General features: G+C 40.9%; 1 protein-coding gene across 1 annotated transcript in view; it reads left to right on the top strand.

The window, feature by feature from the left end:
* The first annotated feature begins 1,919 nt into the window (after positions 1-1,919).
* ZDHHC17 (zDHHC palmitoyltransferase 17) overlaps positions 1,920-27,046 on the top strand; it is an 83,027-nt gene continuing 57,900 nt past the window's right edge. The window contains exons 1-2 of the mRNA XM_084876292.1: positions 1,920-2,234; positions 19,182-19,285. Of these exons, the coding sequence (XP_084732418.1) occupies positions 2,142-2,234; positions 19,182-19,285 (197 nt within the window). The 5' untranslated portion in view covers positions 1,920-2,141. The remainder of the gene's footprint in view (positions 2,235-19,181; positions 19,286-27,046) is intronic.

Genomic DNA, 27,046 nt, shown 5'->3' with positions numbered 1-27,046 from the left:
ATATAAATACAACCAATGGACACAAAACTCTGGGGTGGAAGGGTACGTATGGGAGGGAGGGGGGCAAAAAAATCAATAAAATATATTTAAAAAAAAACATAATTGGAAAACTACCATGTGGGTCAAATGAAACATTTTTTGCTGGGTGAATTTGGTCCTTTGTCCTCCCATTTAGGACTTCTATGAACTTAGACTCACTGGAAAGGCTAAACTTCTTTGTTTTTATTTTGAAATACCTTCATCGTACCTCTGCCCCAGTATTCCTAATCCATGGACACCCATAACACATCCTCTCCTGTTCTTCATGCCTAGTTTCTTCACTTCTCTATAATTCAATACCTCCTCTGTCCCATCGCCCAACTTCCTGTTTCCTTTCTGTGCTCCCGTCTTTTCTCTATTACCAGCAAATGCCCGGCATGAGGATAAGATGCAATTTGAACTGTTGAAGTGCAAATAACTCCTGTCCATGGTAAGGGGCTTCTGGAAGCAGTTTGGAGCTCCAAAGGCAGAACCCCCATTCTGTCTAGCTCTGCATCATGGGTGAAAGAACCCAAACCAGAATTCTTGGTTTGGGCCAGGACCCAAAGAGTGAGCCTCAGCTCGGACTGAAATGAGAACAAGCAGCAGTGACCAGACAGGCACTGAGAAAGCCAGATGCCAGGTTAACAGGGAACCTTGTTTTTTCCTCTGCTGTGCAGCCACTGTACCACTGCCGCGTCCTTCTGGGAGTCGTTTTGCTGTGATTGGGGCATCCAGGCCCCCTAGGCTATTCTTGCTGATTCCTGGGCCTCCCATCAGCGCCCGGCCCTCTCCCCCAGGTAGCACCCAATCCCGTACTGATCCCCGCAAAGGCGTCCAATCCAGAGCGGATCCCCGCGCTCCCTAGACACTCCCGACTCCCGACTCCTTTGGCGGGAACCTGAACCTCACAAAAGGCGCTGCACCCTCCCCCCCTTTTCCCATGGCACCCACGCCTCCTCTGGACGATCCTCCCTCCCCATTTCCAAATAAACCTGATGCTAGTGGACCGCAGACTTCTCCCTGGTGGTCTCTGGCTGCCCTCGCTTCTGCACGAGGCAGGTTAGTGCGCGGATCGCTCAGGTCCTGTCTCATCATCTCTGCTAAGCCTCCCTCCGAGCGGTTTAGATGCATCATGTTTCATAGCCGAACACAAGGATGAAAGCTTTCTATAACTGTCCCGACAGCTCATTTACAGGAAGACATCCCCATCCCATCCCATCCCATCCCCATCCCATCCCCGACCGCCTCAAGACCCATTTACAAGAGGCTTTCGGCATGTTCTCCGGGCTCACTTGTCAGCGAACCGAATTAGGATGCAATCCATGGGGCTGTATGAGCCTTGAGCCACTTTTTATTTTATTTTTTATTTTATGTGGTTACTGTTCATTCGCGACCCCGGAGGACGGGTTGGCGTCCTTTTTAAAATTCTCTAGGAGGAAGCCTCAAGCATTATTCGTTTTTTTTTTTTTTTTTTTTTTTTTTTTTACGGGCGGCCCCCAGGCGGGCACACATTCGGGGTGACCTTTACAAAGTGTGGAGGAAGGGAGTGCGTCTTCTGTCTTCACCGCGATGAGTGTCTGGATAGAAGCCTGATTTCCCCAAACCTGGGGCCTGGGGCCGGTCCGGCCGGGGTCTCCGAGGAGGGGGTCCCGGGCGGGACAGCGGGGGCCGTGGGCGGGGGCCGCCCCGCGGCTGCCTGGGCCGCAGACCACGGCCGCGCGGCTCCAGGGCCGTCCCCGCTCCGGCGCGGCCGCCGGGTCTCCCACGTTGATGCTCAGTCGCCCTCCAGACGCCTTCTCCGGGCGGCGGGAGGCGCACCTCCGCCCCGGCTGGGCCCGCCCCCCGCGGCGCAGCCCCCGCCCAGCGCCGCCCGCCGCCGCCCGCACCGCCGCGCGCAGTGCAGCAGAGCGCGCTCCCGCCGCCGCCCGGCTCGCGCGCACGCGCAGGCACCCGCGCCCTCCGAGGGGCGGGCGCAGAGGGGGCGTCCGGGGCACCGGCCCGAGAGGGAGGCGGTCGCGTCGCCGCCGCCGCCGCCGCCGCCGGCCGGGCTCGCGCTCGCCCCGCCGCTCGCCCCCCGCCTCACCCGGGAGCCCCGCGCGAGGGGAACGCTCTCTCCCGGCATGCAGCGGGCGGAGGGATTTAACACCAAGATGGCGGACGGCCCGGACGAGTACGAGGCCGAAGCGGGCTGCGTGCCTCTTCTCCACCCAGAGGTGAGGAGCCGCGCCGCCGAGCGCCGTCCGCGCCGCAGGCCCCCGGGCGTCTCTCCCTCGGGCTCGCGGAGGGCGTTGGCCTCGGAGTGTGGGGCAGTGGGACGCGCCCAAGTTTGGGGCGGCCCATTCAGGCCCGGGCGCGGGCGGATAACGGGGGAGGAGATAGCGGGGCGGGCCCGGCGGGGCGGGCGCGGGGACGCGGTCCCTGGCGGAGCCCGGAGGACGGAGCTGGAGGCGGTGAGGGCTGAGCTCCGTGGGCGCGCTGCCCGCGGGGCACCGGCGGCGGCGGGGGCCTGGCCCCGGTTTGGAGTCGCACCTTTTAGCCCCGGGTCGTGCCCCGAGCTTCTCCGGAGAGGAGGAGGCGCCTCTAGTTTGGATTTCTTCTGTCCCTTCGCCTTAGGGACTGACGCTGTCAGTTCCTCCCTTGCAGCCCGTGTGTGTGTGTGTGTGTGTGTGTGTGTGTGTGTGTGTGTTTGGGGGGTGCGTCTAGGGGAAGAACACAGTTTCTTGGACAAAGTGAGGTCCTTCCATGTTATGCTGTAAGCAGAGCACCTCCTAGAAGCAGCACCTCAGACACCTTGTATCCGATGTCCTATGTGAGCATTTGTTCTTAAGCAATTAAAAAGGGAGGTCAAAACTTTTGGGAATGGACCCACGTTCCCACTAGCTTGTCAAAGTACCATTGTTTTTATTTTATTTTATTATTTTTGTTTTGTTTTGTTTTGTTTTGGAGCCAGGGGAGGACCGTGCTACACGTTCCCCATCACATGAGTATCTCCCCCTGTAGGTAAACAGTGCCCCCGCTCCAGGATCAGCCACATTCTGTGCTTGCCTACCTCTTAGTTCACAGCTGAACTAGTGCTAGCTCAGGCCTGGGAGTAGTTCTGATGCATTCTTGTTTTTAACGGTCCACAGTGATGTGTGGATGGGCAGCGGCAAAGGTTCCTGAAGAACTCCTGTAGTTTTTATGAGGTTAAAGGATGAAGATAATGTTTGCGTTGTAGTAGGGTGGACATAAGAAGTATGTATCTGGCTACTTTGCATTAGAATACATTTCTTTATTTCTGGATTTTGATCTATAGCATGCTTATATCATTTAGGGAGATGTGAATAAATGAATAAAGACAAGCACTTAACCGTGTCATATATGAATACTCAACTAGGCTCGTATTCATTACTTTGATTAATCAAAAAGAGATGGTACACCCGGGTCAGTCGCAATAGAAAAGGCTACTCTGGATTTCTGACAAAAAGAACTGAACAGTAAGACTATACCTTTTCTATGTTTTTGTTATTTGTTTTTTAACCAATGTGGTAACATTTCCTGGGATTGGAGAATATATCAAGGCCCTGAAAATATATCAGGAAGTAGACAAAGTAGTTTTCAGATGATGGATTGAAAATGTTGCCAAGGAATATTTCTTCCCTTAAATTTTTTTAAAAAAAATTTGATTTCAGCCGAAACCGGTTTGGCTCAGTGCCTGCGGACTGAGAAGTCCTGAGTTCGATTCCGGTCAAGGGCATGTACCTTGGTTGCGGGCACATCCCCAGTAAGGGGTGTGCAAGAGGCAGCTGGTCGATGTTTCTCTCTCATCGATGTTTCTGGCTCTCTATTCCTCTCTCCCCTTTCCTCTCTGTAAAAAAATCAATAAAATATATTTTAAAAATTTTGATTTCAAAGAGGAAGGGAGAGGGAGAGAGAGAGATGGAAACATCAATGATGAGAGAGAATCATTGATCAGCTGCCTCCTGCAAGCCCCCCACTGGGGATTGAACCTGAAATCTGGACATGTGCCCTGATCGGGAATCCACCCGGGACCTCCTGGTTCCTGGGGCTGAGCCAGGCTGGTTGGGCACTTTTTAAAAAAAATATATTTTATTGATTTTACACAGAGAGGAATTGAGAGGGATAGTTAGAAATGTCGATGAGAGAGAAACACCGACCAGCTGCCTCCTGCACACCCCCACTGGGGATGTGCCCGCAACCAATGTACATGCCCTTGACAGGAATCGAACCCGGGACCTTTCAGTCCGCAGGCCGACGCTCTATCCATTGAGCCAAACCGGTCCCGGCAAGGGCACTTTCCCTGCATTTTTAAAATTAGGTTAATAATACCTATCAGAGTTCTTGTGAGTATAAAATAGAATGACGTGTACTAAGCTGTCTTCAGAGACCTAGGCAGATAGGCTGCCAATTGAATCTACTAAAGGTGACATACAGTGAACACTGATCCATTACTTTGTTTTCTGATTAAATAGGTGATTATTTATTTTATAATGGAGGAAACTAGAGACTATTTGGGAAAGGATGAACTGATTATCAGGGGATTAGGGTGCTAATCCCAGCTCTGATTTGAGGGAATATTTAACTATTTTGTGAATATTTAACTACTTTTAGTGTCTGTGCTTTTAAGATACAGAGTCCAGACTACATAAGTCTCTTAAGATTTCCTCAAACTCTAATGGTCTGATTGTATGTTGTGATTTTTCAAGATTCATAGACTTGAGCATCTATTTTCTAGATGCATAGCACTGTGCTGGATTATATGGGTGAAACGAAAATAAATGGGGTAGCTTCTGCTCTCCAGAAGTTAATGATCTAGTTGGGAAGATGTATGCATATGAAACACTTAACAGAATCCAAATAAGTGCTGAACTGAGTAGTGTAACCATAAGGAGTGTCAGATTTCTGTCATCTAGAACGGTTAGAAGAAAGACTTTAGTGGAGAGATAGAAGCCACAGGTTCATCTGACTTGCTTTTACCAGTCAGCTATTTCACCTATTAGTACATCCTCAGGAAGTCGTCTCAGTTCTTTCCTAGAATGAGGCCACAATACTCTCTTCTATCAGGGCATTATTATAGGGGCTATTTCAGCAAGATCTGAGCTTTGAACTGGATTGCCGAGATTATCTAGGGCTTTCATCTCTTGCTTGCTTCATTTCCCCCCTCAATTTGCCTTCTCTCTAGTTTCTCATTTTCTTAATGGTCACATTTTTTTCTTTTGGTTTCACATTAATTTTGTTCATGTTCATAGTTCATTTTTTATTGTCTAGAATATTAAACCAAAGTAATACTACATCTCTTGTCTTCACATCCATATAATAAAAGTGTAGCATGCAAATTGTCCCCTTGACCTGGAGCTCTTCCCGGAGTTTGACCAAAGGGCGAGGCTAGTCAGGGAAAGGGAGCGAGGCCCTCTGTGGCTGTGGGGGAGGTGGAGGGGGGGAGGGAAGGGAGTACCCAGCAGCAGCTGGCAGCCACTGGGGACCCTATCAGTGCATGAATTTAGTGCACTGAGTCTAGTATTTTATAAAATCTATTTTTTGAAGTTTTTCTTTAATAAAAGTGATTTTGCCTTTTCCATTACTATTTTACCCCCTATTGTGTAGTTAGAGATACACATGTTTACAGTCACAAAAAATAACTCATTTGTTTTCAGAAAGCAGATATAAAATTACTTTGAAAATTATGTTTCTCCTTCTGATAGGTTACTGGCACACTCTTTCCCCTCAAAATGTATCTTTCTGGTATTCTTTAGGATCTCATGCCTTTTATTACTTAGCAAAAAGGTTATAGGTCATAAAGTTATAATTTAGCTTTATAAATATTATACCTAAACCATAGTAACCACTTAGTATATATAAAATGAAGATGCAACTAATTGGTTACCACATGGTATTGTGGCAAAACCAAAGTTGAAAATTACTGACCTATAGAACCAAAAAATTATATTTAGATGCAAAAAATGCCATTTTATTGTGTTGAATATTTTGCTCACTGTTTTTTATTTAATTTGAATTATTCCAGAAGTATTTTAAAGTTGACCCTGAAATTGATAGATATAAGAGCAGATAGGTTAAAAGGGTGAGGGCTGATGTTGGGCTGCCTGGGTTCAGATCCTAAGTTCGTCACTTACTAGCTATGATCTTGAGCAAATTACTGAACTTGTCACAGTTTTCCAGACTAAAATGAAGATTAAATAAGAGAATGTATATAAAGTTCAGTGTTGTTAAGATTAAATGAGATAATGTATACAAAATTCTGTGTCTGGCATTTAGTAACACTATAAATGTTAGCTGTTAATGTTGTGGTAAGAAGTTAATACCTCAAGATACAGTAGTATGCACACCTATACATATAAAAGCCTAAGCGACCCTCTACCATTCGACTGTTCAACTGGTAGCTATGATGCGCACTGACCACAAGGGGGCAGACACTCAATGCACAGGCATGGAAACATGGAACAGACTGATGAATCTCAGAGGGAAGGGGGTTTGGGGGAGGGCAGGAAGAGATGAACCAAAGATCTTACATAAATACTAGGGGCCCAGTGCATGAATTTGTGCACCTTGAAAGGAACTGTGGGCTGTGAGACTGTGGTGGGCACAGGGGCGGGTCTCGGCCCATTCTCCATGCCTCCGCCTATCTTTTCCCGCTGTGGCTCCCAATCCCCTGTCTGCCGGCAGTCCTGCTCCCGCCGCCGCCATTCCCACATCCTAACTGTGCCGGCCCCGCTCACACCTGCTGATGGCGTGGAGCGATTAGGGCCGGGGCCAGAAGCGTGTACAAGCAGGGCCAGTGCCATCAGGGAGCATGCGGTGGCTGATGCCCCAATCAGCCCTCAGGAGCAGGGGGAGGTGGAGAAGCCCTCAGGGGTGATCGGGGCCGGCAGCCTCTGCTCGCACTCACTGATGGCGATGAACGATCAGGACCGGCCCTGAGCACTGGCAGCAGGTGCAAGTGGCAGTTTCGATGCTGGCTGCAGGTGCCAGAGGGGCTGGCGCTGGCAGCGGGTGCGAACAGTGGCTGCTGCCCCTATTGCCCCTATTGCAGGGGAAGGTGAAGAAGCCCTGAAGGGCGATTGGGGTTGGCAGCTGTTTCTCACACCTGCTGATGGTGCTGAGCAATGGTGCTGAGCGATCGGGGCCAGCAGCAGATGCTGGCAGTGGGTGCGAGTTGGGCCGGCGACAGCAGCATGTTCGAAAGACGGGCAGGACTGCTGCACATGGGAGCAAAAAATTTTCTGTAATCACCAGAGGCTCACTCTTATGACAGCAACCGGCACTCCAGCTTGGTATGGCTCACCTTCTCCTCCATCCCACCGCAGCCAATGCCCGCCATGTTCTGTGTGCCTCCCCCGGTGGTCAGTTCACGTCATAGCAACTGGTTGTTCAGCCGTTCGGTCTATTTGCGTCTTAGGGATATAGCCTAGCTAATAAAAGAGAAACATGCAAATTGACTGCACCTTCGCTACGCTTACAAGCCCTTTGCCCACCAGCCAATCAGGGTGAGTATACAAATTAACCCAACCAAGATGGTGGTTAATTTGCATATCCAGGCCAGAGTGAAGACTGAAGACAACGTAGAAAGAAGCCAAGCGCTGCAGAAGGGAGCAAAGCTGCGGAGAAGCAAGCCAGTGGGGCGGGAGAGAAGCAGGTGGGGCAGCGACTGCAGCTGGAAGCCCTATTGCAGGAATTTTTCTGCAATGGGATTCTAGTATATATATACACACACGCACACACCCCGTATTTTTTTCCGGCGTATAAGACGACACCCTAATTTTACAGTTAGAACATAGGTTTAGGCCTATATTCGCTGTATAAGACTACCCCCCACTTAAAAGAAAAGACTTACTTTGCCGTCAAGATCTGCAGGTAATTTTTGTGCAATTTTGTTCTTTTGCCCCCGATTTTTGGTTGACTTTTTTTTCTTTTCAAAAGTCGTCTTATACGCCGGAAAATATGGAAAATACGAGAGTTCCCTCGGCTTGGTTTGCGGGGATTGGGCCGAAACCAGCCAGGTGCTCTGGTGGGGTCTCTCAGCGAGGCCTGCAGGGATTGGGATGAAATCGGCAGTCCAACATCCCTCAAGGGGTCCCGATTGTAAGAGGGCACAGGCCAGGCTAAGGGACCCCATGATGTACGAATCCGTGCATCAGGCCTCTACAATTAGATATGAAAGCAATTGACTAAGAAACTAAGAAAATTAAATTTGATTGGAAATTGAGGAGAAGATGGGCAGAGGACTCTGTAGCACAAGCCTTTGTGCACTATTTAATTTTCTTAAAGACGTGTGTTATGATTTGAGGAGTATTTATTGAGCATCTAAGTATGGTCTTGATGCTTTGCTAGGCCACAAAGTAAAGAGGAATACAAAATAGAGCATTGCAAAGTTCTCCAGATCCCTCCGGGATAGATGGTGAGTGTGTGTACATGCGCACACATTTTGTTAAAAATGCATGTGACTTCCTTTCCTCCAGAGAGTATCCGAAGGGTATGTTAGTTAGGGTTAGTTAGTGAAGGGATCTTGATGTAATGTGTTTTTACCAGAACCCCAACAATTACATAATCCAAAAAGGCATTATTTCAGCATCAAGGTTATATGCAATTCTCTTTCAAAGAAAGCATCATCTAATGATATTATTACTAGAGGCCTGGTGCACGAATTCGTGCATGGATGGGGTCCAGCCGGTTGTTGGCCAGCCAGCCCTGCCCCCTGGTTGAATGCCCTGTTGAACTCCTGGTCGAGGGGAATTCAACAGGGCACAGTAGTTCAACAGGGCATATTTGCATATTTGTCCCAATGAGGGGATACTTTGCATATTTGCCTTTTATTATGTAGGATTTTATGATTAGATTTTATTACAGATAGGTAATTCAACAATAAAATATCAACTATTTAAAACTTTTTGGTTTGAAAACTTGATTCAGGACAATATTATATTATAAAATATGCAAGTAAAATTTTCACCCAATGTAACATCCAATTATTGAATAATGTCTTCTTGTTTGAGGGAGAGATACGAACATCAATGTTGATAGGGAATCATTGATCAACTGCTTCCTGCACGCCCCCCCACTGGGGATCGAACCCGCCACCCAGGCATGTGCCCTCACCAGGAATCCAACTGTGACCTCCTGGTCACTGAGCTACACCAGCTGGCTGGATAATGTCTTCTATTAAAAAATCCCTAAAATATAGGTACAGGCAGCTAATTTGAAAATACAGTGGAACTTCAGCCTTCTGTCGCAGAGATACTGTGAAGAACTTAATTTCCTGAGTTTTAAAGGGCTAAACAGAATATTTTTAGGTTTTGTTTCAAATGAATTACTCTATATTCTAGGGATAATACATACAGAATTACTATATTTTCTAGGGATAATACACATTAAATATGATAGAATTTTTCTTTTTTAAGTTAGAATATTATAGTTTCTTAGGCTCATCATTTTCATTATCAGTAGTATTGTTGAGAAAATGGAGACCATTGGGCTAAATGTTTCTGAAGGTTTCTTTTTGTATATATGTCAGGTAGCTTGTGTTTTTTATCAGTTGTTTTATATTAGGGGGAAAAATCAAGTGAAAAATAATAACTGATTGAGATGTTACTGTTTTATACCCTTGTTTAGTTTTTTAAAACAACTTTCTGATTATGAACATTTGTTAATTTATGCATGATTTAATGATGGATGAACAAAACTGGTGATCAAAACCTCATTCTCATGAAAATAAAATAAAATAAAATAAAATAAACCCTCCTGTGAGCTGAAGACTGAAGTTGTTAGTGTTAGAATCCCCAGGTTGCAAATATTACCAACTCTTTTCAAACTTACTTGGGGAAGAAAAAGGGAATTTACTGGCTCATATAACCCAAATTTAGGATGGCAGAAGTGCAAGTAAGCTCTAAGCTGAGAAGATCAAAACTGTTTTCTCTCTTCTCATCTCTGCCTTTCAGCTTCATTTTCTCCTAGTGCAGAGCAGCTTATTTCTTCTGTGTACTGGGGTATTGGATGCCAGCATTTTTTTTTGCCATACATCTCAAATCTCAACTAACCATTACAAAGGGTCTGCATATCTTCCTTTATTTCATACCTAGATTGTGGGTTTGATCCCTGATCTGGGTGTGTATGGGAGGCAACCAATTGATGTTTCTCTCTCACATTGATGGTCCCTCTCCTCTCCCCCCTCTCTCCCATCAATAAAAAATATTCTTGGGTAAAGGATTTTAACACTTTTTAATATAAAAAAGCAGTATAGTACTTACAAAAATTACATGTAATGGCATGAGGAAATATGAGGGAAGAATATAAAATATGTGAGTGCTATGATTACAATCACATAAAATATATAAACATGTAAGCAAATAAATTTTCTATACCAGTGTTTAAAGAAATGTGCAGAATTAGGTTGAATTAAAAAACACTTCCTCCTAAAAACATAATTCCTATCTAATGGGAAAAAAAGCCCACAAAGACAAATTCCAATTGAGGGTCATTCTACAAAATACCTGACTAGTTCTCTTCAAAACTGTCAAGCTTATGAAATACAAGGAAAGTTAAAAAATTATCATAGCCAAGCAGAGCCCAGGGAGCCATTATAACTTTAAAGTATCCTGGAATAGAAAGAGGATATTATATAAAAACTAAGGAAATTTGAATAAAGAGTAGACTTCAGTCAATAATAATGTTTCAGTTTTGGTTCATTAATTGTAAAAAATGTACCATACCAGTGTTGAATATTTATAATGTTTTTGTAGAACTTAAACTATCTTAAAAAAATGTTTGTTTTTAAAGAGATAGAGATAATATACATAGACATTGTGTGTGTGTGTGTGTGTGTGTGTATGTGTGTATAGACATTTGTTGATCAAATGTTTGTGTAAAGAAAGTATGCCAAATTTATGCATATTATTACAAATATGTGTGTACATATGGATTAATGCTAGAAGGAAATGAAGTGAAAACAAGTTTTTGAAGAAACTAGAAGATAATGAACATTTTCCTGGTCTAAATTTTGTTGGAAGCAAGCATTATTAATTTGCCTAGAGGTCTGGTGCACAAAATTTGTGTACTGGTAGGGTCCCTAGGCTGGCCGGCCATCGGGGATGATCTGTGGAGTGACTGGCAGGGTGATTAGGGGGCCCCCACTGGCATCCGCCTTGGCCAGCCTGGTGCTGCCTGCTTGCTGGCCCCGCGCCCCTCACCTACCTGTCGTTCCACTGGTGGTTCCGCCATTCAGTCAGTTTGCATATTTAGGGTTTTATATAGATAGATTCTTTGGATTGAGAAAATGGTATTACACTGAAGAGAACCTGTGCCTCAAGTTGGACTCTGATATTAGGTGCAGCAATCATGTACTGTTAGCAAGGGATCAGGGACCACAGCAGAACACATAATTTGTAAGAGAACAGTTGCATATTGGGGGGGGGAAAGGAAATCTTTCCATTATATAACCACATTATTTTTGTTCAATGTACCCTTAAAAGAGGATGCATCAAATAGGTTAGTAAAGGATTTTCTCTTGAGTGTAGTGCCATCTGCTGGCACTATTAGTTAAAAACATTTTTAAAGAAAGGTATAGTATTTGAAATATAGTGGCAACCATACTTTGGTAAAAACTGCTGTTTGAATTTTAAACCTGCTAAGGCAATTTTCCTGTGCCTGGGACCATAACCTTTGGAGATTAACCACTGGGTTCTGCTTCTGCAAGATAGGGCCACATTCCAATGTCCAGCAGGATGTGACTGGAAATGACCCTGTGGGCTGACTCCTGTTTTTAGAATGTAGTCTTTAGGATTTAGAATTTAGAACAAAGGAAAATTACTGTGGTTTGAACTGTTGCAGAGTTCCCCAGCGGTCAGACGGTGCAGGGGGAGAGTTTGGAGAGACTTGCTTTGTTCATCGCGCCATGGGCTTAGGGAGGATGAATTCAAATTCTAAGCAAGGTTACAGGCAGAACTTTTTTTTTTTTATTAAAGAGCTAGCCCTATGTGCACTCAGTGGTTCTCTCGATGCTGGCCTTGAAAACAATACAGTTCTATCCACATGAAAAAGTGCACCTGGTGTGGTATTGAGATTTTGGGCATATCTGGTCTCTGGCCTAGAAGGTCGGATAGCTAAGTTTATCTTCATCATTCTTCAAACGGGCTAAAGCAAACTAGAAAGCAATATTTTATCTAGGAAGAACAGAAAATTCCAAACAACAGTTTGTTGCAAAATAGGGGTTTTCTTTTTCAGAACTTTTAAAAATTACTACCTTCCCCTTGAAGCAGTGCAGTTGTGTGGAGTCTGCCTGCGTATTGTGCTCTTACGGCTGTCCTGGCCAGATATTTCAGTAAATCTTTGCCTGCTTTTTTAATCATCAGCCTCCGGTGGTCTTATTTTGAACCCAGGTTCCTACCCCACAACAGTATTGTGTGGCTACTGGTTTTCCTTGTTATTTATTATTCACTTGGTTATAAAAGTTTTATGTTTATCCTACCTTTTTCATTATATACTAGAGGCCTGGTGCACGAAAATTCGTGCATTTGGGGGAGTCCCTCAGCCCGGCCTGCACCCTCTCACTGTCCAGGATCCCTCAGGGGATGTCCACCTGCCAGCTTAGGCCTGCTCCTTGGGGGATTGGGCCTAAGCTGGCAGTCACATATCCTCTGGTAGCCTGGGAATCCTCAGGAAATGTCCGATTAATGGCCTAGGCCAGCTCCCCAAAGGACATCCTTAGTGCTGCTGTGGAGGCAAGAGCCATGAGCCAGCTACTGGCTGAGTGGCACTCCCCCTGTGAAAGCTCACTGACCACCAGGGGGCAGTTCCTGTGTTGAACATCTGCCCCCTGGTGGTCAGTGTGCATCATAGCCACCTGTCATCTCACCATTAGGGTCAATTTGCATATTATCCTTTTATTATATAGGATAATCAATATTTCTTTTTTAAAAGTCCTTATGGCATCTCTAGACTTTAGTTCATTACTTTCTTAGGTTTTAAGATGGCCTCACATTTGGCCCATTGATTTTAGTTAGAACTTAGAAATGAATCAAGTACACAGAGACCTTTTTTTCCTTTTCTATCTTCTTGTCAGCAGCCCTACATAATGTTCCAATATCATCTTGTACATTTAATGGAATTAAGTTTCAGCAGAAACATTTTATAATTTAGTACATTTAGTTCCTTAAATTGGAGTCCAATCTATTAGAATGATACCTGACAGCAGATATTTACACAGTGCACATCATAAGCATATGGGTAAGTGCTAATGGCTTGCTAATTCACGTGTGTATATGGGCTATGCACCAAAAGCATGTGTCTTGAAGGTAGCATGTATATGCCCTAGAATTTTATTGACTTTATTTTGCTCCCCCCCCCCTTTTTTTGTAATACATTTAATTAATTTACACATTTTTTAAGATTACATAATATAATTTACATATATTTGCCATTGTATTTTTCTTTGAATTGTCTTCATAGCCTTTGCCCATTTTTCAAATATGTTATTTAAGCTTTTCTCAGATTTTTTTTTCCCCTCCACATATTAGGACACTTATTGAACAGTATTTTTATTTTTAAATCTTTGGTCTGGCTTTTGAAGTTATCTGATATAAGAAATGAGATGGGGATCCATAGGAAGAGTCTTTAAGAGCCTGAGGCCTGGTCCTGCCAGGGTATAGTCACAGTTCTGGGAAACCTGGGAGATAGAGCTCAATTTACTGTCTTGAAGTAAACAGGAAAAGTCCTGTAGCCATTTTGAACAAGTTACTTAGACCCGATGAGCACTAGGCATATGGCCAGAGTATCCATCCAGAGCAATCAAGTGCCCAAGGAGGGGAGGGGGACACAAAGACTTACCAAGAACAGGAGGGTGTGCATGCTTCTCTCACTAGGTCTAGCATCTGTCTGTTCTCATGGAAAGTGGCTGACACGGCAAAGCCTCTCTACCTGGGAGCCTGCTGCCCTGAATCCTGCTTTGGCCCTGTTATTCTCAGGCTCATTTCAGTATCACCTGCTATTAAAGAAACTATAGTTGTGGCTATATTTTTTGGTATCTTTCCATCAAGCATATTACCCTTTTATATTGAAACCTGATGGCCTCACATTTGGCCCATTGATTTTAGTTAGAACTTAGAAATGAATTAAAAAATTAAATTAAAATTAAAAAAAAAATCCCAAATGGCCAGCCAGTTGTCCTTTTTATACCTTTTATTGAATGTCTTTTCCTCCTGATTCTGATTCTCACTCTTCAAGCTCTATTCCATTGCTCTGACTGTTTATAACCAATGCCCCTATTTTTATATTAGTTTGCTTTCTAATAAATTGTAATTGCTGGTACCATAGAACCTATTCTTGGTTGGTAATAAACTTAGAAGCACTGGGCCAATAGAGGATTCTTTGGTCACAGACATTTGGTATCTATAACCCCTTGATATGTAAGTCAGCATTTGCCTGTACCTGCTTATATAAATTTGAGTTCTAACATGTTGATTTCTTAGTAGAAGTGTATAGTAGCTGAGCTTTTCACAGCTCTTCTTTTTTTTATTTTATTTTATTTTATTTTTTATTATTTTTTTTTAATTTGAGTTCTTTATTATTTAAAGAATTACATATGTCTAATTTTCCCCCCATAGACATCCCCTTGGCCACTCTCACACCCTAGCACATGCCCTTATTGCCCAACTGTCTGTGTCCATTGGTTATGCTTATATGCATGCATACAAGTACTTTGCTTGATCTCTTACCACCACCACCCCCCACCCCCACACACACACCGTCCCCTGCTTTCCCTCTGAAATTTAATGGTCTCTTCAATGCTTCTCTCACAGCTCTTCTTATTCCTCTCTACTATTTCAGCAGTAGATTTTGGAGGTTCTTTTTCACCTTCCAATTCTCTTCAACAGGTACCAGGGCTGTGTTCTCCTAGTGGCTAAATTTTATATACTCCAGTGTATAAAATCATTGTATGTTAGTCTTAGAAGAGATTTTGGAGGACTTTAAATCTAGTAGTTTAAATTGTTTTTTGTTTTTTTTTTAAGAGCAGCTGAATTTTTTCTTTTTAATTAAAGAAATCTAAAAACAGGATAAATTATAGTTTAAGAAGGAAATGAATTGAGTGGGGTTTGAAAATTTTTAGTTCTTTAATGTCCTGATATTTGTCCTTGAAACAACTCAGAGGAACTCTGTGAAGATCTCATTCATCCTCCTCTTTTTACAAATAAGGGGCCTAAATTCTTAGGTTGTAGCCTAGATTAGAGAGTGGCAGATATTCAATTCAATAGCCTTATACTCAAGGACTTTTTCTATTACACCAAGCTGTTTCTCATGGAATTAATGCATTTTTAAAAGGTACAGTGACGTACATATGTATTTTAAAATAAGTATTTTCTTGCCAGAGCTATCAATTAAATTGCTTCTTGGTTCCTAATAAAGCCAAGGAAAAATTACAGAATTTTAAAGTGTCATTAAATATTTGTATATTGATGCCGAGATTGGTTTGGCTCAGTGGATAGAGCGTCAGCCTGCGGACTGAAGGGTCCCGGGTTCAATTCTGGTCAAGGGCATGTGCTGTGGTTGCGGGCACGTCCCTGGTAGGGTGTGTGCAGGAGGCGGCTGATCAATGTTTCTCTCTCATTGATGTTTCTAACTTTTACTCTGTCCTTCTCCCTTCCTCTCGGTAAAAAATTCAATAAAAAAAATATATATATATTTAAAAAATATTTGTATGTTGAATTGTATCTGATATAATAGCAAATTGGTAATTAAAATTAATATTATCTATATTTACAAGATGTACTTATTTACATGAACATAGTATTTTTATTTTATGTTTTCTAAGTTTAAAAACTATGGTTGTTATACCTAGGACTAGTGATAATGGTTATCTTGATAGACAGTGTTGGCATTTGTCATATTGATAGGGTACTAGAGATGAACCAGTTTCTAGAGATGAACCAGTTTCCAGTCTGTGTAAAAGTGAGAAAAATATACTTAAGTTCTTTATAATAATAGAGGGTAATAAGACAGGTAGGAGATTTGCTTTAACACCATTTCTTCTATTTTTATTTTTATTTTTATGGGAATGACTGTACCTTGCTAGAATTAATCTAAGGATATTTTTTAAGCCATCTTTAAAAAAAAATCATTTCTTTTACTAAAAAATAAAAATAATAAAATAAAAACCTTACAGATGGGATAACACAGATATCTGTGTAGGTTTAATATAAAAATATTACTAGAAAAATAGTGATTTTTGATGCTTTTGGAAGATCATATTTGGCAATGTCAGTGAGATTAGAGAGACTATAGAGAAACTGAGAATAGGTCTCTGGGGATAAAAATGACCTTAAAGAGAATGAAAACATTATAATAGTAAGCCTTAAGTAGAAATTTGCTTTTTGTTTTATGAATATTTGTTACATGCCTGTAAAGCAGTATATTTGTCATTAGTAAAAAAGAATAGCAGTTTGTCCTAAAAGATTTTCAAATTGAAATAGTTTTTAAAGTTATTAATTTTTGGATGTAATATCTTTATTTAGGTTTTAACTTATTATTGGAAGGTTTTTGCTTCTACCAGTACTATTTGACCTACATTTCTTACTTTGTCCTTCCACTCTCGACTGTAAAGTCCTTGAAGACAATAGGCTGTGTTTGGTGTATGTTTGTAGTGCTTCTCTGAGCCATTGTGGAACCTGGTGCAAATAGAAAAGTTAGCAGTATTGATGTATCTATATTTAAAATGCTGATGTTTGGGATTTTTTTGCATTTTTTTATTTTTAAAAGATAATCCATTAAAATATTTTAAATTGTGTTTACTGAGTGTTTTGCCACTCTCTTAAATTTTGAACTGGCCTTACACTTATTCTGGCCTGAGGTCCCAGTACATTGGAGAGTACTTTACATATAGTAGGCTCTCAATACATGTCTTTTTGGATATACAGCATTATTCCATTTTGCTTGTAAACTACTATCAGTTTTTAAAAAAATATTTTTATTGATTTCAGAGAGGAAGGGAAAGGGAGAGAAATAGAAACATCAATGATGAGTGAGAATCATCGATCAGCTGCCTCCTGCACTCTCCCTACTGGGGACTGAACCTGCAACCGGGCATGCGCCCTGACCAAGAATTGGCCATGCTTCCTGGTTTATAGGTTGACACCCAACCACTGAGCAACACCATCCAGGCACTGCCAGTTTTTATTTTTCTTCAGTTGTGTTTCATCCCTACAGAAGTCAGAATCAAAAGTTTAAAAAATTATTTTCCTGGTTGTAGGGGAGAATAAAAATCAGAACAGAAGTCTTAGAAAGAAAGAAGGAGGTGTTATTGGTCTAAGAAGTTTCTTTCTTGACTTCACTCCATTGAATATAGAGAAGTTGAGAACTGTAATTCAGTGGGAAAATTAAACAGAAAAGATTTAAAAATATTAAATGGTTAAGTCTTGTATATTAGTTTGTTTCATCAGTTATTCAGAATGTTGCACATACCCAAAATGCTATATCTGTCCATATTCAAATTTAACCAGTTCTATTTTAATGAAGTCTAAGAACAGTCTACAAAAAAAATCACTTAGTAAACTATATGCATTATGCATGTTGTGAATCTTGGTTTAAGACATGTCTATTTTCTTTCATCTGCTAATGTAGATTAATGGTTATTACTGTGGCATTTTAATATTGGCTGTAACATTTTCATAAGGAACTAATCTGTTGAAACATCTAGAATTTGCTTTTATGAAACTTTTTAATTTTCCTTGAAAATATTCAAACACATTAATTTAGGAATTTCCCAAACAAATTGAATGGTGACAATAATTTAAAGATAATGGCCTTTTTCCTTCAATAAAATGCCATTCATCAGTGGATAGAGCGTCAGACTTCGGACTGAAGGGTCCCGGGTTCGATTCCGGTCAAGGGCATGAACCTTGGTTGCGGGCACATCCCCAGTGGGGAGTGTGCAGGAGGTAGCTGGTTGATGTTTCTCTCTCATCAACATTTCTAACTCTCTGTCCCTCTCAATTCCTCTCTGTGTAAAATCAATAAAATATATTTTAAAAAAATAGATACTTTAAAAATAAAAAAATAAAAAATAAAATGCCATTCAATTTGGATTATTAAATATCATTGGCCAAGAGAGCATGAATTCTTTTAAGTATTTAATTCTTTCCAGATACCTTGTTATGCCCTATCCAGTGGTCGGCAAACTGCGGCTCGCAAGCCTCCACAGTTTTTCGCTCTGTTGACTAATGAGTTTGCCGACCACTGGGATAGGGGCTTAATCACAAGGAACAACAACAGCCTGTAATTATTTGAATTGAGATTCTTTTGTTTACAATTTTGTGTGTGTGTGTGTGTGTGTGTGAGTGAGTGAGAGAGAGAGAGAGAGAGAGAGAGGGAGAGAGAGAGAAAGAAAGAAAGAAAAAGAAAAAGAGATATCAGAATAATAGAAATTTGAATGGGTGATATTAGAATTAAATATGCTCAATTTTTCTGTTTGCATATAAAGAAATATAATTGTATCTCAAAAAAAATTGTATCTCAGTGCTACATTACATTGAGGAAGCTGATTATGCATAACAAATTTTGTATGTTAAATAAAAAATTACACAGCATATAAGCTTTGATGGATATACTAATAATATTCTACAAAAATTGTTTAATTGAATTTTTATATAAAAAGTTACTTTAGTGGGTTTACATTTTATCAGAGCTGTGCCATTGTTCCTTATGCATCTAATTGTAGATGCTTAATAAGTCCTCAGCATGAATAAGTATAAGAAAATATAATATCTGAGAATAGGAGAAGAATAATATTCTTGAGTTTTTATCTTTAGGACTTCAGAGTTTATTTGCCATGTAATGAAGGTTTTGGAGTAAGGTGTTAGACCTAGGGATAATAGAATAATAGAAAAACTGGCCTAAGAGAATAAGAGTTGATTTGATGAAGAGATAAGAGAGTTTTATGGAACTAATTTCACTTACTAATTTGTCACTAATTTTTGGTCTTTGCATCTTTTGGGAGTGTGTACCAAGGGTTTTTCTCTAAAGAGTACAGACCTCAGAAAAAGGTAAAACTTAATAATTTCAATAATGAGCATTCTTCAAATAATGTAAAAACAGTAGAGAAATATTGAAATGTTTCCTGTACCTTTTCTCAATTCTTGCCTCTGTGATTTTCTCTTTAACAGGAAATTAAACCCCAAAGCCATTATAACCATGGATATGGTGAACCTCTTGGACGGAAAACTCATATTGATGATTATAGCACATGGGACATAGTCAAAGCTACACAGTAAGTTTCTGTTGTAGTTTTCTTTGATATATTTTAAGTGAAATATGAATACATATTTTTTTGTCTTTATTGATATTCCCTAGTTGGTGAGGGATTGTTTTCAGATTTTGGCTCTTTAGACATGATTTTCTTTAGTTCTTTTTACAAATTTAAGATAGCTGATTTAAAATCTTTGTCTAGTCAGTTCAGTGTGTGGAATTTCTCAAGGATAGTTTCTATTACTTGCCACAACCACCTCCACTCCCCCCGTATAAATTACACTTTCTTGTTTTTTTGGAGGTTTTATATATTTTTTAAATTTTTTAAAGTATTACATAAGTCTCCTTTATTCCAATTGACACCCCCCTCCCGCCCCCTCTGTTCCCTCCCCCGAGGTCTTATAATTTTTTGTTGAAAACTTGTCAAATAATGTAATGTGACAGTTCTGGATATCAGGACCTTTCAGGGTTTGTTATTTGTGACATTTCTGAACCATTCTATAAAGTCTGTATCTTTGTTTTGTGTGGTCACTGAAGTCCCCATCAGTTCGTGGTCAGGTAAAGATGGGGCGCACTTCTTAATTCCTCAGAATCATTATGTCATTATCTTTGTCAGGGGATTCTTTGTGCGTGTTGGGACAGTGTACACTCAGCCAGGCAGCTGACAACTCTGACTTAGCCTTCACTTGCTGCTTAATAGAACTTCAAGGTCAATCAGAGATAAAGCTTGGGGCTATCACAACTAATGTGCATGGCCTTCTAAATTCCCAAGAATATGTCCAAGCTTTTTTAAAGCCTCGTATGGATATCTCCTTAGGTCTTGTTTTTAAGCTTTTTGATTTATCTGTTGTTTGTTCCAACTACTACCCATCATCTCAAACAACTACGACGTTAAAACATTTAATGTGCACAACCCCAGGGAGAAGCTTTTAATGAGTTTGAGTGAGATTTAATTGCTAAGTCTTTCAAGTAGACAACCAGACAGGTCAGATAATGACTATTCTTTGTGAATGAAGCTTTGAAAGAACTCCATCCCTATTTTGCTCCTCCAGTACCATAACACAAACTTATTTTTTTAAGGTAGATGGGCAACAGAAGATAGGATCATGATCTGTTAAAATAGCACCAAGTTCTCTGTTGCTCTTTGGATTGCTGAAAGCTTTTGTTTTCAGAGTTTTGAAAAAGTTGACTCTTGACAGTTTTTGCCAGATTTTTAGTTACTTTTATGGAGAGGAAAACTTTTGGAAGTCCTTAGTCTACTGATGTCACCCTACTTTCTTGAATGTTATGTATCAAAAAAATCAAAGCACATTGTGCCAATTGTATTTAACAAGCAAGTTATACTGCTCTACATTCATTTTTTCTTTTAAGACTTTGTTTCTTTTGTTATTGCCTTTATCATTAATCTCTCTAACCATACCTAATGCACCATTTCCATCAGCAAATATATTATAGCATCTCTTATTTTATTTTATTTTTTTTAAAATATATTTTATTGATTTTTTCACAGAGAGGAAGAGAGAGGGATAGAGAGCCAGAAACATCGATAAGAGAGAATCATCGATCAGCTGCCTCTTGCACACCCCCCACCGGGGATGTGCCCGCAACCAAGGCACATGCCCTTGACCGGAACCGAACCCGGGACCTTTCAGTCCGCAGGCTGACGCTCTATCCACTGAGCCAAACCGGTCCCGGCAGCATCTCTTATTTTAAAAACAAAAATAACAACACACAACCTTTTTTTTTTTAATCCCTCACATACCTTTCTAACTATACACTATTTCTTAAAAAGTATCTAAGTATGAGGTCTATAATTTCTACCTTTAAAAACATTTACTTAAATTTTGAAACATTTCAGTCCTGTAGAGAAGAATAACTGTCAGATTAAGCAGTTGTTAACATTTTGCTATAGTTACTACAGGTTGCTCAGTGTGTTCTTCCCCTTGTCTCCCCCAAGGAGTTTCCCTCTCTTGAAGTTGCTGTGAATCATTCTCATGAACATCCTTGTACATTTCATTCTCATGAACATCCTTGTATATTTCTATAAATATTTATAAACAAAATATGCTATTGTAATGTATGCTTAAAATTTATATACCCGTATTCTACATTACATATCCTTTTGCAGCTTACTTTTATTAAAAAAAAACCCTATATCACTTTTGTGATGTATCATTCTGAATAATAAAAACCTGATATGCTAAGTGTACAGTTGACCAGTCGGCTATTCAGTCAATCAAAGTGTAATATGCTAATGATATACTAAGGACCCTCAACCACTCAATATGATGTGCACTGACCACCAGGGGACAGACACTCCAACTGGTAGTTTAGCTTGCTGGTGGGGTCTGGCTGATTGGGACTGAGCGAGACGGGGCCAGACACACCCTGGAGCCCTCCTGAGGTTCCTCCCTGGCTTGCCAACCTCTTGTGTCTCTCCCTGGCCCTGATCATGCACTGGTGGGATCCCCCGGTCTGGCCTGCACCCTCTCACAATCTGGGACTTCTTGGGGATGTTGGAGAGCTGGTTTCAGCTTAATCCCGCAGGCCAGGCTGAGGGACTCTATTGGTGCACAAACTTGTGCACTGGGCCTCTAGTTGTTAATAAAGACCTAGTTTAATCAGTTTCACTACTTTATAGTACAGACTGAGTACCCCCTTATCTGTGGCTTTGCTTTATGTAGTTTCAGTTACCTGTGATCAACCACTGTCCAAAAATACTAAATGAAAAATTCAAAAAATAAATAATTTAAGTTTAAATTGTACAGTGTTCTGAACAGTATGATGAAATCTCACACTGTCTCATTGGACCCCACTTGGGGCATGAATCATTCCTTTGTCCAGCATATTTATGAATGTAAGCTACCTGCCTAGTTTTAATCACTTACTAGTAGCTGCCATCTTGGTTATCAGATCAGCTGTCAAGGTGAAAACTTTAGTGCTTGTTTTAAAGTAACCCTTATTTTACTTAAGGACACCCCAAAAGCACAATTTAGATATGTCAAAATGAAGCCTTAAAGTTTTTCCTTTAAGTAAAAAGGTGAAGTTCTCAATTTAAGTCCTTTTATCTTCTCATCACAACATGGGTGAGTACAATACAATACGATATTTTGAGAACATGAGAGAGAGAGAGACCATATTCACATAACTTATTACAGTATATTGTTATAATTATCTTATTATTGTTATTAATCTTTCACTATACTAATTTATAAATTAAACTTCATCACAGGTTCCTATGTATTGATATAAGAAAAAACATAGTATATGTAGAGTTCAGTATTATTCATAGTTTCAGGCATCCATTAGAGGTCTTGGAATCATCTCCCGGGGATAAAGGGGGAACTACTGTATTCTATCACTCTTTACTAAGGGACACTGAAAATTTCTTTTATTTTTTCATTATTACGAGCATTGTGTCAGTGAATGTATTTCCACTTGCTTCCCCTTCACATAAATAGGAATTTTTCTAAGGTAGATACTCAAGTGGAATTTATGATATTCTTTTTCAACATGAGAAGTTATTGCCAAATTGATTTCCAAAGTGCCTGTGCCAGTTTATACTTCCACTGTCGAAAGAGTTCTTTTTTACTACATTCTTACTAAATTCTAGTTTTGTCGTACTTAATAATTTTCAGTTTGATAGTTGTGAAATGGGTTTTCTCTGTTTTAATGGGCCTTTCTCTGAATACAAGTGGTGTTGCATATCTCTCCTATGTTTATTGACCATTTGAGTTTCTTCCTATGTGAATTGCCATTTTAAATCCTTTAACCATTTTGAGTTCTTTTATCATTTTGTAAAAGTTCTTTTTTAAAAAAATATTTTTATTGATTTTCCACAGAGAGGAAGGGATAGGGATAGAGAGCTAGAAACGTTGATGAGAGAGAAACATCGACCAGCCACCCCCTGCACAGCCCCTAGCAGGGATGTGCCCGCAACCAATGTACATGCCCTTGACCGGAATCGAACCTGGGACCCTTCAGTCCTCAGGCCGACACTCTATCTACTGAGCCAAACCGGTTTCGGCTTGTGAAAGTTCTTTATGTATGTTGATGGAATCTGCTTTGAATTTAGTGGGATCTGTGTTCCTTAATGTATAATATATATGTATATGCCTTCCAAGAGTCCTGTCTACCGCTCTCCCGGTCTCTTCCCACTCCCAGGTCATGTAGTTCACGATTCAGTACTTCTCTCCAGTGTGTCCAAACTTGCATATTGTACTGCTGAAACAATGTGCTGTAACTTCTCTGGAAACCTAGACTTCTACAGAGCTCTCTCATCCACGGGTGACTGTCTAAAACAGTGTTTTCCAGAGCTCTCAGACCATACCCTAGAAGGGCTAGAGTCAGAGCATGGACCATTTGCAGGGGCCACAGCTGAGATAGAAGTCTTTGTTCCTATTAACCAATACATGGGTGAGTGAGACTTCTCCCAGCTCACTTGACATATAGTTCTGGATCCCACAGTTCCACAGAGTCACTTTGCCTGTGAATAGTACAGAATTATTGTTGGAGGGGGAACAAAATGATGGAATCTTATTCTACCATGATGCTAATGTCATTCTGTGGTCCATTTCTAAATACTCTTTTTTTCTTTCATTTGTTTAATCTTTTATAGTTCCACGTTGTTTTAATCATTTCTTAGTCTTCAGAATTCTTTGTCTCAGGTATTCGTGGCCTTTTACTCTCATCCATGAGTTTTAGGATTCTCCTTGGGAATTTCATGGGATAATTATTTAGGACTTAAATTAGCATTTCATTGTATTTATAGGTTAATTTAGAGGAAATTGGTGTATATATTTTATGTATACATTAAATAAGTACTTTGTCTTTTATTACTCTTATTTACAGTGAGAGTGGTGTAATTAAACAGGCTTTCTTATTATTATTTTAGATGGTATATGCAAAAATGATACAGAAATCTGATCCTAAATTGATTTTTTTTAGATACTTTGTTTTAATTATTGATTGATTGATTGCTGAAAAAGAAACACAATTCCCTAATGGAAGAATTGCAGTGTATGCTGCATTTACTAAATCACAGTCATTACTTTTTTAGCGTTAATCACTAAGCAAATATTTTTTTTGATTTTTATCTTATAAATATCCATTTTCTGATGACAGTTCTTACGAATTAATCAGATTTTGCCATTTTTGAAATTACAAGAAATGGGTTCACACAAGTTAGAGGACTGTATCAAAATTTTTTAGTGTGTCCACATGAGAAGGATTTTATAGGAGATGTATTTAAATCTTTCAGAAATTATCCTCCTATATAATAAAGAGGTAATATGCAAATTGACCACCACACCCTCATACAAGATGGCTGCCCCCATGTGGGCACAAGATTGCCAATCCCATGTGGTCAAAAGATGGCTGCCTCCATGTGGTCACAAGATGGCCACCACAAGATGGCTGGCAGGGGAGGGCAGTTGTGGGCAATCAGGCCAGCAAGGGAGGGCAGTTGGAGGAGACTAGGCCTGAGGGGATGGCAACTGGGCCTGCATGGGAGGGCAGTTAAGGGTGACCAGGCTGGCAGGGGAGGGCAGTTGGGGATGTCCAGTCTGGCAGGAGAGGGCATTTGGGGGCAACTGGGCCAGCAGGGGAGCAGTTAGGCATTGATCAGACTGGCAGGTGAGCCGATAGGGGGCGATCAGGAAGGCAGGCAGAAGCGGTTAGAGGCAATCAGGCAGGCAGGTAGGTGAGCAGTTAGGAGCTAGTGGTCCCAGATTGTGTGAAGTATATCCAACTGCCGGTTTAGGCCCAATCCTTGGGGAATGGGACATCCCCCGAGGGGTCCCAGATTGGAGAGTGTGCAGGCTGGGCTGAGGGACACCCATACCCCAGTGAATGAATTTTGTGCACTGGGCCTCTAGTATATAATAAAGAGCTAATATGCTAATTAGACCAAACAGCAGAATGACCATCCGGTTGGCCTTCCAGACAAAGCCAGCACTGCAAGGATGGCCGAGGCTGTGAGGGGCGGCGAGGGCCCACCAAGGCCGGGAGGGACTGTGAGTGCTGAGCCCCTTGCATGAATTTTGTGCATTGGGCCTCTGGTATTATGTAATGATGAAAACATTTCCAAACATTGCTTTTTAAAAATATTCTCTTTATAGTTTTTCTGAAATAAAAGTTACTTTCTCACTATTCCCTTTGCCTTAAAGGGGAACAGACTAAATATCTTTATCCTTCCTTAGAATATATGGTTGCTAGCATACTACTCACAGTTTTTTGGCATGACTATTCCCCTGCCTCAAACGCAAAGCCAGCGTTTTGGAACACTTGTCTTTTTTTGTTAAATGGAAAATGAATGCATATCACTTTTAATTGTTAGAAAAATAATCAGTGATTTTCTGAATGGTTAAAAAGATTTTTATGGACACTTATTTCATTCAAAACGTGAGGTAGATTCTGCTCTTTAAGGTAATATACCTAGTTCACTGAACTGGCACATGTAAACAGTTTTCTGTAAAAGAACAAGGAACTAAGTAGGTGCCACTGTCATCTACTATAATTTGTAGAACTCTTGGTCTTTCCTTAAATTGATTACTTTGTGTGTGTGTACAGATGCAATGTGTGTGTGAGAGAGAGAGTGAGTGTACAGATGCAGTACAGAGCCAATGAGAGTAGCAATGTGAAGGCTGTACCAAATATTAGTAAAGCCTAATCTCTGTGTTAGGTAAGATGTGAATACAGGTAGAAATTTTAATATTTGCTTTGAGTGTCCCATTAATGTGCTGCTCTTACTGCGACCTCTTCCAGTGGTGTGCCTTCCCCATTTTGAAGACCACTCTGATTAAGAAATTGCAAATATAGTCATTTAAATTTACTTTGGTGTCTCAGTTCCAAGAACGCAATATTTTGTTTAGAATAAAGTTGATGGCTCTTGAGGCTTGAGGATGGGTTCGTGGTGGTTTGTTGTACTAATAGAGCGGGAGACCCAGACCTGCCCTGCGCAAGCCGAGGGACCCCAGACCCACCTTGTGTGAGCTGCGGGCCCCCAGACCTTCCCTGCGTGGCCATGGGACCCACCTCTTGCTGCGTGAGCCCCGCCAGCCCTGCATGGCCCAGCGCCTTGACAGCTCATGGGCCGGGGGGAGGGACTGAAAGGTGCTCCAGCACCTCCTAATGACCAGTTGTTTGGTCGTTCCACATTAGGGTGTGATGGCCACAGGCCTTTTATAATATAGACTCCTACTTTTGCTTATGCTTGAAAATTTCCATAATAAAAAGTTTTTTAAAATTTAGGCTGCCTCACAATGACCAAAAGCGGAAATGTGGGAAAGAATCAGGCTCTTTGCATTACCTTCCTTCTTTATCAAATATGAACATCTCTCCTAGAACTCTCCCAATAGATTTTCTCTTATGGTTCATTGGCTTGAACTCACAAGACTCTTTCCCCTACCCAGTCCACTTCCAACCTCAACATATCCTTTCAAAAATTTCCTTCGTGAATAACAAAGCTAAATTTGTAAATAAAGAATACTGAGGCTTGTAAAACATCCTTTCTTCTTGATATTATTATAAGTCATTGATATGCTGTTTGTTACTGCTCTTTTATGTCCTTAGTATTTTAAAATACAATTGTATATATTTTTATAAGCTGCCTCAAGTGTTTTGTGGGATAAATAAATAGTGATATAAATAAAAACAAGCAGAGAAACCAAGATAGCAGCCAAGGTAAACACCTGAACTTGGCACCTTGCACAACAACTTTAAAACTACAACTAAAAGTCAAAATAGACATCATCCTTCCAGAACCACAGGAAGACTGGCTGAG

Source organism: Pipistrellus hanaki (genome assembly GCF_964339955.1).
Source record: "Pipistrellus hanaki genome assembly, chromosome: 3".
Classification (NCBI taxonomy): domain Eukaryota; kingdom Metazoa; phylum Chordata; class Mammalia; order Chiroptera; family Vespertilionidae; genus Pipistrellus; species Pipistrellus hanaki.
The sequence above is the reverse complement of the archived record's forward strand: the minus strand, read 5'-3'. Positions and strand labels throughout refer to the sequence as shown.